The sequence below is a fragment of the Aulonocara sp. 'chitande type north' Nkhata Bay genome, linkage group LG19 (assembly GCF_057382095.1).
Source record: "Aulonocara sp. 'chitande type north' Nkhata Bay isolate Kocher_YH1m ecotype deep benthic linkage group LG19, A_spYH_male_GT1.1, whole genome shotgun sequence".
NCBI lineage: Eukaryota > Metazoa > Chordata > Actinopteri > Cichliformes > Cichlidae > Aulonocara > Aulonocara sp. 'chitande type north' Nkhata Bay.
Genome location: NC_141362.1, coordinates 13,285,017 through 13,299,877, shown reverse-complemented (window position 1 = coordinate 13,299,877; position 14,861 = coordinate 13,285,017). Strand labels below are relative to the sequence as shown.

At 41.9% G+C, this 14,861-nt stretch overlaps 1 protein-coding gene across 5 annotated transcripts in view; it reads right to left on the bottom strand.

Annotated features, from left to right (window-relative positions):
• ldlrap1b (low density lipoprotein receptor adaptor protein 1b) overlaps positions 1 to 14,861 on the bottom strand; it is a 48,482-nt gene that overhangs the window by 22,972 nt on the left and 10,649 nt on the right. For all 5 annotated transcript variants that reach the window (XM_086274042.1, XM_086274047.1, XM_086274045.1 and 2 more), the window contains exon 2: positions 1,375 to 1,517. In XM_086274042.1, coding sequence (XP_086130168.1) covers positions 1,375 to 1,517 — 143 coding nt within the window. The remainder of the gene's footprint in view (positions 1 to 1,374; positions 1,518 to 14,861) is intronic.

Below are 14,861 nucleotides of genomic sequence, written 5' to 3'. Positions count from 1 at the left end.
AGCTAACAGAAGGAAAAAGAGGCTAAAACCTCAGGTGCTAATCTTCATTCAGCATGGTTAAAAATAAAAACTACATAAAACATTAAAGTGGCATGTTAGACCCACTCTATCTGGAGTGGGCTGGAACAACCAACCTATTAAATGATAACTTGTATCTCTCGTAGCAGTTTTATTCATAAAAAGAATATTTTAGCTAAAAAGAAAAAAATGTGTTTTATATCCTCAAGTTTAAAATTACTCTGAGGTTGAGATGTAGAAATGCTTTAAACCTTCCCTCCGTTTCACTTTAGTGTAGTAATGTGAAGATCATTTTAACCTGGGCCTAACTGGGCCTAACTGGGCACGGAGTTCATTTCCAGCTCCACATTTTCATTCCTGGATTTATCAAAGTAGCTTCGCATGATTTCACTACATTTCACTACATATCGTACTGTGTATGACTGTGTACGTGACAAATAAAAAATTTGAATTTGAATTTGAATTTGATGCGCTGCTCAAAACAATCCTTCTTTATCATTTACCAAGGCTTGATGGAAACAAACTATTTTAGCTCTTCCACCTTTAAACATACTTGCATCTAATTGGCTGCCCATTGCACACACAAGGTTTGAATGGCAGGTGGGCGGAGCTTCTGTGTCCATCTCAGGGACATCATCAAGTTTAGAAAAAGCACCTGAAACTGTGCGCTTAGAAGAGTCTAAAGCCTGAACTTGTGGCTCTCAGGATTACTTGTACAAAGGCCTGTCATGTAATACTTCAGCCATGTTTAATATGAGCACCTCTCGTGGTTAGAGCGCCTATGTGACAGCAAATAATTCAGGGTATCGTATACAATCTATGTGGTGTCTATCGTTAGACAAAAGCACTGTCACACAAACCTGTGCGATAAAGATTATTTACTTTATCAAGTCTATTGCTTAAAATCACTCAATTCCCATTCAGGAGTAAGCATCCTCTGCAGGGGGGCATTAAGGGCAGGCAGCAGATTAGACCCAATCAGAGGCTGTGACTTCATTCACCGTGTCCCACTATTCTGCCACCGCTAACTTCATTATCCACTGAGCTGCCAGAGCCAATAACATTAAGCTCTCCACCATGATAAAGCTGACTGAGTCACACAGTGTCCACATACTAATTGCATCCTCCTCTAAATATCAACCTGGGCCTCAGGGAAGCAGCCAACCAGTCACTTTTCACCGAGGTGTCGGCGAGGTCAGGTCATAACGGAGCACGCTTCTGAATGACTAAAATATTTAAGCGGCAGAGGTGATGATGAAGAAAACGTCACGTATGCTCGAGAGAAACTCATTTTCTTGGAACCGTTTTCTGAACATTAAAAAGAGATTTTAAACTACTCGTGCGTGCGTGTCTCACCGTTGCCACTATCCTCTTGACAGCTGCTGCTGAGAGCTCCTCTCCTTTGGGCTGCTCGACCATCGTGACCCCCAGATACTTGAGCTGGAACGACATGCCCTCCAGTAGGGTCTCTCTCGTGTCCGTCCAGTTCTCCGGCAGCTCTGCAACATGAGACACACACCATTGACACTTCTGCTCACCACCATTACTAGCCGTTTGCACGGCAGGCTGCAAATCCCCCCGTCAGACATGTCACCACAGCTTGCAGGCTGGCAGAACGTGTCCTTATCATGGGTCTGTACACCCTCCTTTCACAATGGTAAGATTATGCTCTTGTATGGAGTATATTACACTTGCTACATTAAAGACCGTGAGCTCAACTTAGGTGAGTAACAGGAAAAGCAAGGCCTTCAACCTGACCCTCACGGATCAACTGATTTGTTTACTAATAAACAAAACCTTAATACTAAGAATAGTTTTTGATTTAAGGGCCCTCAAGGCCAATTTACTCAGCAGCAAAACTGCACAATTTCATGTCTATGTTGTAGAGGAACAGAAACAAGCACTGGTGCCCTCCATGTTAGAGCCGTTTCCTGATTTAAAAAAAAACCACTTCGGGCAAACTTTCAGTGGCGTTACCACCATGTGGTATATGCGGCTAGTCATAATAAAAGAAAAGGTTTGCTGTTCACCAACATTCAGATAGCAGACTCATGTTCTACCTATGAGTTCTTCTGTGCTTTTCAGTATCGTCACATTTTAACACTAATATAACGTAGCTGTGTGATCTTGTAAGACCAGCAGAAGAGGTTCGCAACTGTTGCTTCACTGCCTCAGATTGCAACAGTTTTCTTTTTGCATAAGACGGGATGTCCTCATCTGTGGCCTCACATTCAAATTGCATGAAATTAACAGTAGATTAAAAGCACAAAATATTCTGCTAATTCTGAGGGGGATGTGGGGAACCCACAAGGATGAATGCATAACTTTATATCATAAAATTATACATCCATTTTTTGCATCTCTTTATACTTCATCAGTAATCAAAGAAGAAGCAGCTGTAGTTTCTTTTTAATCATGCAATAAACATTTTTCCATTCATAAAGAAAAGGTGGTTTTGGCCTCACTGATACTAGTTTCAGTGTTTCTTTTAGTTTTATCTGATTCAGTGTGTGTCAGGGACAAAACCTGAGCAGTTCAGATTAGACACGACAACAAAAACAGCCGTTGAAGGCAGCTGACTCGGAGTCATGCAAACGTCCCCAAGCCTCGAGAAACATGTGCATCCATGCCTCCATAAGCTGTCTGTGATGGCGCATGTGACCAACACGAGGAGGACTAAAGCTAAAGACAAGCTTTGTTAACTGAACTGTTTTTCATACTTTGTTTTGGTGAACTATAATGACCTCTAGTTAAAAAAACAAAAAACAAAATCTATGTGCTTCATAAGGTGCCACAAAGGCTTTACCCAGACGTCACTGCTGTCACCCCAACTACATGGAGTATTTCCATCAGTAAAAATGACTCCATCAGCAAATCTCCTGTTGTTTGGTACACGGGAGAAAAGGGAAACTTCAGACAATGAAACAATGGTGATAAAGTACCTTTCAAAGGAAAAGAGCTTTATCATGAAGCTGGAAGTGTGTAGAGGAAATGTGGAGCTGCAGTTACTGACAGCCAAAGACTTTAGTTTGTTTAATTTGCATGAATCACACATTAGCAAAGCATAACGGCAGTTTTTTTAATTACTCTTCACTGCATCTGTTCTCTGCTTTCGCACTTCAAATCCGTTTCAATATCAGTAAATACACACAATTATACACACAATTAAGCACAGCCTCAGTTTCACAGTTATCCCGTTCTTTCCCATCATCAGCCTTTATTCTGTTAAAAACACTGATTACAAAAACACCTACATTTAAGGGGAAAACAACATGAGCAGTGCTGTGTAGATCATACATCTCTTGCAGATTCAAGAGGAAAAACTAGTCGCTCTTTCCTGTTTGCCACATTTCATTTATAATTCTGCCAACTCCTGACGGTGAAGCTATTCATAAAAGACGGCTCAGGGCGAATTTGTTTTCGTCTTATTGTGCCATTATGAATAAAGCTTCTGCATCTGGTCAAGTAGTGCCAAATCCCCGACACCTATGTTCAACTTATGCCAGCACATCGCATTAGATACCCAACAAAGCAGAGCAAAACTGAGTAAATTAGAAACCAGCTGCATAAACAGCAGGAAAAAAGTTTCTGAGTGGAAGTTCACACAAGTAAACAACTGCTGTCACTGTTCAGCCATTCGCTCCAACAACAAACAAGCCGAGCTCTCCTTGAAGCTTGTAAAAGGTTTAGGGCTTGCCTCTGTGTGGTGTGATTGAGTGAGGGGCAGAGGGAATCCATTTCCCCCTTCAAAAGGTCCATCGGAAAACATTATCAACGACAGCACTAACCCAGGGTCTTCGACGTGATCGGCTGTCAGTGCCACAGTGTTTCTGTCCAAGATGTGCAAACAGGTGTAAGTGGGAAGAGTTTAGGCCTTTCTAAGGGCTTCAAATTAGGGCTGAACGATTATGGAAAATAATCTAATTGCGATTTTTTGCCCCAATATGCGATTATTTTTTAAGGTCTTTGTCTTCTGTATTATTAAACAAAGACAAGCAATACATCATATAGTATGGCCAATACTATATTACATTAATTTTAAACTGTTCTTTCCTGGAAGACAGACCTCTGTTATGATGACATGAGGTGATGCATGAATTGATGACTGACATTTTTATTTAACTTCTTCAATCACAACAGTATATTTGAACATACACAATAGTTTATTTTTAGCTTACAAACATCTGAGCATAAAGTGCTGGCAAGGAACCCTGGTGTAAACATTAAAATGAAAGTCAGTACAATGTGCAGATTGCAGAAATATACATAAACAAAATCAGTGGCTTTACCACACTCAGTTTTTCGACATCTGTGAACTACTAGACAGTCATTCAATTAAAAAATAATATTAAATAAATAAAACTAATAAATAAAAAATACACACATCTTACTGATCTCTGCAGTCAGTAACATTACACATAAAGTGCAAACATAATAGCAATTGTATAAACACACACACACAAACACGCCTTTAAAATTTAAAGGCGTGAAATTGGACGGTCTAGTTCTGATTAGCGTCACCGCTGTCTCGGTGGAGTTTAATAAACTCGGCCGTCTGCTTCTTGCTATCTAAAATATAACCAGACACTGGTGTAAATTCTCGACTGTCTCATACTTCTGTTTAATAAGTTTTCTGTTTGACGTTTAGTCAGCTGTGTGAAAACCAAGGGGGAACCCACCCGGGGGATTAATAAAGTTTTATTTTATCTAATCTAATAACTTTAATCTCAGCCAAACCGATTTACTCACGAACAAACAAAACACTGAAAAAAGCCCAACAATAACATTTTTAGGTTGTCTAAGTGACTTATATATTACGTTTAACCCGAGCAGCGAAACTCCGCGGTGATCTGAAAATGATGTGCCGGGAGTTGTGCCGTTCTCGGCCGCATCAGTAACCCTCGAGCTCCCGGCTAGCTGTCGAGCTGGTGGGTAGCAGACGCCTCTGAAAACGTCGAAGCACTTTTGCAAATATGGGATATCTTGATAAACCGAGCAGATATTTGATGTTTACACAACTACTTTCTCGCCTGAAAATATGTTAAAAGTTTATTTTGTGACCCAGAAAGATTAGTATGAGTAATTTTAAAACTTAGTAGCGGCCGCCATTGCTGGAAACTGGAGTTTGGCTGGGCCGCGCTATGAATTCTGGGATATGGTAGTAATTTGGACAGCCTTCGGCACGTCGCTGTGACGTAATCGGTCTACAAATGCGGCCTCAGGAGGATGCAGCCCATGAATTTGGACATGTCCAGAGTATAATCGCAGCCTTTGCGGTTAGAAAATTGCACTTGATCATGTCGCGATATTATCGCAAATGCGATATATCGTTCAGCCCTACTTCAAATGTAACGTTTGTTAACCTAACGTTTCTCCTACTGGTATTGGTCTTCTCTAAAAGGAATTTCACCCAGACTGAAAATAAAAATATACAATTCAGCCATTTTTTACACCAAGTTTAATTAAATGAAGAAAAGGGATTGGTGGTGTTAAATACAGTAACACAGACTGCTTGTCTACATGCAGACTAATCGTTACGTACACTGTCACGCTCGAAAGTCCCAAATGAGCAGCAAACATCTTATTAGACATGCAGCATTTAAAAGATTCTGGGCCACACCGATGCTGAAAATACCAGTATGGGATATAACACTGTTATAAACAATAACAAGATTTAAACTTTACGTCATACTTGCTTTAAACACTTCCATTCCATAAAACTGACACACCAAAAGCCGATAGGATGATGGTCGCCAAGAAGGCAGATAGCACTGTACAAAATATTGTGATTCCAATCATTTAGAATGTTTAATGTGAGGGGTTTCTTTGACCCCATTGATCAAAATAAATAAATAAAATCACACCAATCCATTAACACTGATACTGGTGTTTAAAGCAAGCTGCAGTCTAGTCCTGAGCAGTAGCTTATGCAACCCAAAGGTCCCTGCATCAGTGCTGATATAGGAAGTGAGGAAGTCAAAACAGGAAACAAAGTGATTGCAAAGAATTATTCAAAGTTTCTACAGAAGGTCATTTCCAAATTTCCCTCTGAGCTCCGGCGCTGATTTATCTTTGAAATGCCAGTAAAGACCAACCCACGCATGCACGACACCAGTGACATTAGTTTTGGCGCACGGCTCCCTTGGCAAGGGTGTCAGTGGCAAGCGTAAACTGCCAGTTAGGTCGAGACCAGCTGATGGGGCTTTGATCATAAAGCCCATTTCACAAGGGCAACCGCCCGTCCCTGCGTGCCTGAGCCTCCACCACAGGCTGTGGGTGCAGATGGCGACAAAGAAAAGCCCAGGCTGCGGGGGACTTGGCAGCCGCAGCGAGACACCGAGGGATGAAGCCAGCCGTGGACGGATACCATTAACTATGAAAACGCTGTGAGTTCTTCCCTTGTTGACCAGTGGCTCACTTTTACACCATGTTGGCTCGAGCCGAACTAAACAGAGAGTGAGACTGGGCTTTTTAACCGAAAACACGTAGCTGTACAGGACAGGGGTTCAACTGATTTTATTAAAAAATAAAAATAAAAAAATCGTATTGATTTTGTTTTCATTATATCATGGAGCAAAAACGGTAACTGATATAAAAATGTAGTTAATGGCACAGCACGAAACAATGTTATGCCTTTTCTGAGGAACATTTTAACTAGTTCCCATTTTGTAAATGTAAATAAGTACTTAATTTAAAAACTGCTGAACAAATATAAAAGGAGACCATTGATGTGCAAAAAACTATTTCAGTTTTCCAAAGCTTTTTGAACACAGTTACTGTAAACAGCAATTTAAGACACCATATAATTTAGGGAACATAAACCATTTGGAAACAGCTGCTAGCCTATAATATTCCTTTGTTCTCCAGCCAAACCAACCCAGTGCGAGTGGTTATGGAGAATGGTTTTTAATGGTCTAAAAGCAGCTCCAACCAAACCGACACTTAAGTAATGGGCGAGTCTGACAGTGAACGCCCCACTCCAAGGTCGAGCTCTTTGAGCTCCTGAGTGGGGGGGGCAGATGAAGCTCTCCTGCTGAGCTGATCCTGCAGTTACATTAGTGCCTGGATAAGAAAAACACTCACTATAATAGAATCTGTGGTGGAGAATCACTAGCTGCTATTCATCACTGAAACCAAGTTACAAGGAGTCGCTCGAGATGTTTGCACACAAACGCAGCATCCATCTGTTCTCTCATGTTAATACAGTTTATTTCACTGTTAATCTGAGACGCTGTAATCTCATCTCATATCTGCTGTGCTTGTTTTTGGTTCGTTTTTCTTTTACTACCCACATTAAGCTTTTTATACTGCATTATAAAGCCACTTTGCTGTGCTATATTCTGCTTTTATATAACTAAAGTGAATCATCGTTTAATATTTTGTTTAAATTTTACTTTTCATTGTGTTTTATTTAAGTTTTAAATTATTCCGCTCCATACTGTTTTATGTTTAACTTCCCCCCCCTCGCCTTTCCCTACCTCTCCTCATCTTTTTCACTCCTTGCTTTGGCTCACCTTTCATTTCCTTACATTCCCTCTCCATTCCTTTTCTTTCTTTGCCTCACCTTACTTCTCCTTATCACTCTTCTTTTTCTTACCTCATCTCACCTTTTCTGTAATGGATAGAAACACAGGCTTAACCTGCACGGTCATAACATCTCTAACCTTGGATGCCTGCTGGTGTTTGTAGAAGAGACAGCGAAGCTTCAGCTGAGAGACATTCAGTGTTTACCCAAAAGTCACGCCGCTGACAGGTCTGCTCCAATGAATTTCAACAAACTGTCAGACATGCTCAGTAAATGCTCCGAGTGATTCAAGGATGAGGAGAGATGCCAATCACAGAACACGCACAGGCTCTGAAAGGCGAGCCGCTGAGCCACGCGTGACCAGCAGTTCACCCTGACTGCAGGGACTCAGGAATCCCTTATCGAGGGAGGATCTGGGAAGGCAATCGTAAGACAAGACTGCACAGATAACAAGCCGAGACTTCAAGTTCAGCAGATGAGACAAATGAGAACGAAACAACAGCTTTCTTCAAAAGCTGGCACGATAGCGGTTCAAATGAGCAACTCTGGAACTGGAGCTATTTTTAGCCTGGTGCATACACCCAGAGTACTACTTCATATGCAATAATAATCCATTTTCATATTGGTCACATTTGCATTAGCACAACTAACACCCCCACCAGCAGCAGCCTCTGTGCAGCTGCGGTGCTGATTAGAGCAAACTTCAAAGGCTTCTCGGCCAGTCAGTGAGAGCTGCTCATGGGTGACACTGCCTGTAAATAAGCCTGAGAGAGCAGGTGATGGAGAGCTGCTGTTAGCTGAGAGGAGGGGGACAGGACAGGTAGAGCCTGTGCTTATCAGTGAGCACGATGGTCTAATTAAGCAATCTTCTTCAAAGGATGGAGCGGATAAATAAAGCAGGGTGCTACATTTTCGTGCCTTTCTGGGTCAGATGGTCATGTGCTGCAAACACAGCTGGTTCTGTCCAAAGGATATAAGTATAATTAGCTGCCAGTGTGTTTTCTTTATATGTAGCTCTCAGTCACAGAGGTCTAGAGACCAGCCAGTGATCGGGGAATACAAACTCTTCGATAGTAACCTGTGGCTGCAAGGTAAAAATGTGTATTGCCCAGCAAAATAGCGAGTTGATGCTGGAGGTTACTGGGAGTCACTAGGTAAAACTGGTCACGAAGACGTATACTGCACTGCTCTAAGAACCTCCTCCTTACAATGGCTTTGGTTGCAAGCAGGTTGCAGAGTTTGTAGCTTTCCTGGAAACTATGACTGACTGCAGCAAACTCACATCAACTACTCACTGAACTTGATGTGAAACTGAACAGTGTGACGCATACTGACAGCAGAGACCGTTTGCCTTCAAAGTAAAAGTTGCACCAGTAAGACACGACTTTTACTTTTACGGAGAACAGTCTCCATTTTCAGTATGCGTCTTTCGTGCAATCTGCCTGCAACCAAAGCAATAACGAAGCAGACTTTTAGAGCTTCTTTTCGACACATTTCACCCAGCAACCACTCACCAAGCAGTCTGTCTCCAGTGGCCTGTGGTTGTCTAGGCATGTGTGACGTTTACATCACGTACATTATCATACGTTTACATCATCTGCAGCGTTCACATTATAAGGAACAAAGACTGGGAAACTGAAATCTCAGCACAGGAATGGAAATCAGATTGTGACTTATAGTTACACTTTAACTCATTCATTAATTTCAATGTCCCTCCTCTGAAGTTAAATCATTACAATAGGCATAAACCAGACATATGCACCAAATGCATACCAAGGAACTCTTTGATTGATTGTCATAAAAACAAAGCTCATTTTTCCCGATTTTCCTGCTGCACTGAAAGTTGAAACAAAGTTATCCTTGGAAATAAAACAGGTTTGACAGAGTCGCCCACACAGTTCATGTTGAATCCACACATTTCTTTACATGTTTACATTTTGATATGACAAAGGTTAAAGCAACAGTATCACAGACTCGTAATAACCCTTAATAAAGGAGCCTCTGACAATCAGTCACTGAGGCGTATGCAGCCCATAATCACACAGTTCACTCTGCCAATCAAATCCTGCTGCCATCCCCTCAGTCTCTTCCTGCCTCGGACAAGTTTCAACACTCCCAGCTGCAGAAGAAGAGGCGAACCAGGAAAAATGTACTGCTGCTTCATCGCTCAACTGCTGATGTGAGAAACCTCTAAAAAAAACACAACAGCTCACAGTAAACTGAGAAGAACGTAATGTGTGTGATGTCTGGATCAAATGTTCCTGTAACCAACTGTGATAACAGGTCATTAAAGTGATGAGATTTCTGCACAAAGAGCATCTCTGACGCATTTCGCAATGTATGACAATGTCAGATTGTGTTCAGCTCACACTTCAAGCTCCTGAAATCTGTGGTTATTTCACTGAATTTCAGTTTTATAGCCAGTCTGCATATCAAAAACTGGAGCACAGAAAGAATTATTCATGACTGAGTCTTTGTCACGTCTTACAACCTTTTCCATCACCTCTGTTATTTTACTTTGTCTAATATCTAAAAGTTGAATAATCTTCCATTTATCCATCCATCCACCTTCTGCTGCTTATTCCCAGTCCGGATTGCAGCACTGGCAGTCTAAGCAGAGACGCCCACACATCTCTTTCCCAGAATGCACCATCCAGCTCTTCTGGTGAAACCCTGAGGCTTTCCCAATCTCACCAGTGTGGACATGCCCAAAACACCTCACCTACAAGGCACTCACGAGGCACCTGATGAGGAGAAGAATTGGCTCGACTCTCAGCCCCTCCTTAATGGTTTCACAGGAAGCTCATCTTTGCTGCTTGTCTCTGTAATGCTTATTCTTTTGGTCATTTCCCACAGCTCATGGCCATGAGGGGAAGGAAATCAGATCAACCAGGAACATTAATAGCATCACATTTACACTCAGCTCTCTCTTCAAAATAACTGGAGACGTTACACTAATCCTTCTGCCAGTTCCTGCTCCAGTCTCCTCTACCCGGGAACAAGAATCCCATTCCAGATAATCCTTGTCCAAATTCATTCATAAACATACAGCTTTTTCCCTCCATGTTTTACTCCAAGCAAACCAAAATGTGTCACTATTAACCATGAGAGGACGTCCGGTCCTCTTACTGTCTGGGGACAGCAGCAGCAAAAGTAAAAACAGGAAGAAGCCGCTCTGTTCTAAAGCCGCGAGCCCCCACTTACTTTTACACCTATTTGCTACATGTTGTGTACTGTGCACATATACTGCACTCATATCAGAGTAGACATATCCCAGAAAGCAATAGATACGTGGCTAGAGCAAGGTGATTAGCTTAAACTTGCAGAGTGCACCTGGTAGTTGGGTCAGATGAAGGTTAAATCATGTGCAATCACTTGGCATCAAGGGTTTGGTCTCAGTCTGGTTGACCTGGTCCACGCCTGAGTGCAATTACTGTGTTCACACCTGCATAAACAAACCCACTGGGGAGGGAGATCCATTTAAACTGACAAAACACCGCAGGAGCGAAAACACAAAAAATAGGGTTAACCTATAACAACTGAACAACTGTTAGGAGTGCAATGCTGAATCACAATATCAACATACACACACTAACAGATACATCTATGGTATCCATCTCAAACTTCCACATCGCCTTGTTCCCGAGTTATCACATTCACAAACTTGGGTGTCCACACTCCCCACCCAACCGCTGCTTGCCCAACAATCATTATCCCATCAGGTTAAATTAGAACTCATAGTGTATTTATACACTATGTCTCCGCCTAAATTTTAAGATTAGGTCTGAAGGGTTAACCAAACATGCTATTAGTGAGATATGGCAGCAAGGCCCAGCTGCAGCTGTCCATCTCCTCTAGTGGTAAAAGGCAGAAAACATAACGTGATGGTCTTGGCCGCTACTTTAAGATTCGATCATTACCCAGAAGTTTTCATGAAGTTTTAATGAAGCTAAAACTACAGAGGGAGATGGGTCCTTTTGATGCAACAAGAGATTAGGAGAGGCAAGACGGCACAGAAGTCTTGGGAATTATAATCAAAGGGATTTGGTCGATGAGCCTGTGCAGAAGTGGTAAAGCAGTGGTGATGGTGCCGAGTCTTTTGGTCAAAGCCAACACAGAGGAAGGTCAGAAAGGATGAGTATCACTCTGCTCTTTCTGGCCATGCCTCTATTTTCAGATGGACAGAGGGTGACAAAGGACAGATGGAGGCATCGAGACATTTTAAGACAAATAAAGACTGAAGACGATGAAAGAGAAAAGGGAAGTGAAATATTTGTAAAATATTTTTAAAAGAAGTTAAAAATCTGCAAATGAAGGCAGCAGGCGCACGTAAGTGCCGCCTTTGTATGACAAATGTAATGGCCAATTAGGGAGATGCAACAGTTTAATCACTGTGGAAACAGCAGGACCACTCCGCTGCGCCGCGAGTGCAGACTAAATAATTCAGTTCATACGGTGGAGCTCCCAAAGAGGGAGAGAGGTGCAGCCATACAGGCACAAAAAACACAAATCACCACCAGAGCCATGCTGTCAACAGAGTCATTTTGTCACTGCGATCTATTCTGCTTCCAGCTGACATTAATAGTGTTTCTCTGCTTGAAAATGGATGAAAGCTCATCTCCAAATACAAGACATGATTGCACAAGCGCTGAGAACAAATAAAAGATAAATAACAGTAACAGTCTTTTCAGCCCGAGGGTCGCATGATTTGTGTTTGGCCCCGACAGCTTTATTAAGGAGGGCGGCCACAAAATTGGTCCCCCTCGCCTGCGACGTCAAATCAGCTGCTATGAATGACGGTATTATTGTTCGGAAACATTTCAACTTACATCTGTAAACTCATCCAGTCTGGTTTCTTTTATCTAAAAAAAAAAAAACAAAAAAAAAAAAAAAAAACCCCACAACACACAACAGAATTCAAGCCTTTACCATCAGCCTGTAACTTGGAACACACACACAGGTAATTTTCTTCTCCTAGATTACTGTGAGCTATTTTTCACACGAACTGCTCCAGATGACACAGCAAGGCCACTAAATTCTGCGATCCAAAGTGTCCACATTCCAGCTCAGGTCGCACACCCTCAAAGTGATGCTTGCAATGCCATTTAAAATAACTGTGTCGAATTTTTTACAGAACTTCACGCGGTAACTCAACAACAATGTGACCTGGCTTTGTGAGTCACGAGCGGTGGGCAAAGGATAGCAATGTTGCTGTTGCTATGGAACAACAGCATCGACTGTGTCTCTGAGGTCATCTTTGTTGTGGTTGTATTTATCTGAAATGAATACAGAGAATTTCCAAAGGGATAATAAACACTACTAACTCACTCTCTAACCAGGTAGCCTGTGATTCCACATCACCCCTACGCTTGTTTCCCTTCACTGGCTTCCAGTGAAATTTAGAAGGTGTTTTACAATTTTAATGGAAGTACATACAAATGGCTCCTGCTTACAGACTACTGTAGTCAGCCTCTCTGGCCCTGGGATCAATGGTTTTTCTTTAATCATTTCCTTTTGAATATGGGTCACACTAAATGCCTGAATGAAACTATATATAAGAATGTATGCCTGAATCTGTGTTTGTATCAACTCTAGGTTTTACAAAATGCTATACAGGTAAAGTTACTGTAACTTTGGAGTGACTGAGTCAGATCTCCTTCATCTTTGTGTGAAGGAGATCTGACTGATCACAATCAGTTCCACCGGTGGGAGTTAATGTTCCAACAGGATGTGGGAAAATCCTTTTAAATTCCCGTTATTGACATCATCCAACAAGTTGTTTGCCTGTGAGTAATCTGTTGTAGTGTCAAAATGCAACAGGTATTTATTCCCCCATGTTTGCTATGAATCATTATTTCAGATTGCAGAAAGTGGGGAAGGGCAACTAGCAGCCAGTGTGACACAGTTTGGTTTGACACAAGCACAGATAAAGATGTCACCACCAAAGCAGAGTGCACGGGTCGAGCCTGCAGCACTGACAGTTTGCTCCTTTGTTAGGCTCAGAAAGGAGCTTCACAGCACTGAGAACTCTCTGCATGGTGCCGCGTGAGAGGAAAGGATCCCAGTGCACACGTCTGTAACCTCTGGACTCAAACTGTGAATGACTCATTGTTTTGGCTTGGCTGGACACACTCCGGCACACCTGCATATCTTCTCATGAGCAAAATGGGAAATTCAATCTTCTCTGCAGTTTCAACTGGTTTAAAAACACATTTTATTGTCATACAGAGGAATCTGCACAGGAAAAAATTAAAAAAATAAAAATCTGGCAACCCACAGGGTTTCAGTCTTGCTATGGTTGGAGATGTGCGTCACCCTGGGATACTGGGAAAGGCTGCACTGCCTGGCTGCCTTTTTATATGGTCCTCCAGACAATCATGGTTTAACAGAGGTGCTGTTAAACACCACTGCTCTACAGACAGCGAGGGAAGTCAAAGCCAGTTGTCAACCTAAACAAACTGGCACAGATGTCTCCTGCAAAATGTCAGGGAGCATTTAAACCACCACGATTAACATGATACTGTACAACAATTAAATAAAAAGGGCCAAACACAGCAGTTTAACAGTCAGATTCAATCTTCACAGCCCATTATTCACACGCATTATGAAAATTTATAAAAACATCACATGCAGACTTCACATGGACTGACTTTAAAAAACACACTACAGCCTGTCACCACGACGGGCCTCATTTACACAAAGTCATGTTTATAGTTTTAAGACCTGCAGGAATAATAAAAATACCCATTAATCAAAGCACATATACTGTGGTGTCCTCAATGAAAGCACACGGCCTCTAGTGACTTATTAAATAAATGCAAATACAGTGACATATTTTATTTGCCAAATATTTTATACCAAAAAAGAAAAATAACATCCAGTTTCTCATCTCCCAGATAAACTACAAATCCACAATTTCTGCAGTAGTACTTGTTCTGTTCTGCAGCTTCGGTGAGATCACTGCAGGCTCTGGTTTGAGTACATTCAACTGCAGGTCGTCTCTGGGGAACAAGCTGAATAAATGTCACAGAGCGCCACAGGAACAACCCAGGCCTCCAAGCCAGCCAACAGGAAAAAGAGATGGGAAGTGCAGGTACACGCTGATTGGCACGCCTTACTAAATTAGACAGGGGACTGTCCATGAGTGAATCAATCGCAGGTGGCATCATTTTTTATTTAAGTGGTGGGTGAACAGCACTATATTAACAGGTTGCACTTAAGACTACAGAGCAGATCCCACAATCCCATCTCTGATCCTTTGGGTCCTCCAGGTTGAGGTGTGGGTCCTCCAAGAATCGAGCTTAACCATCAAACTGTT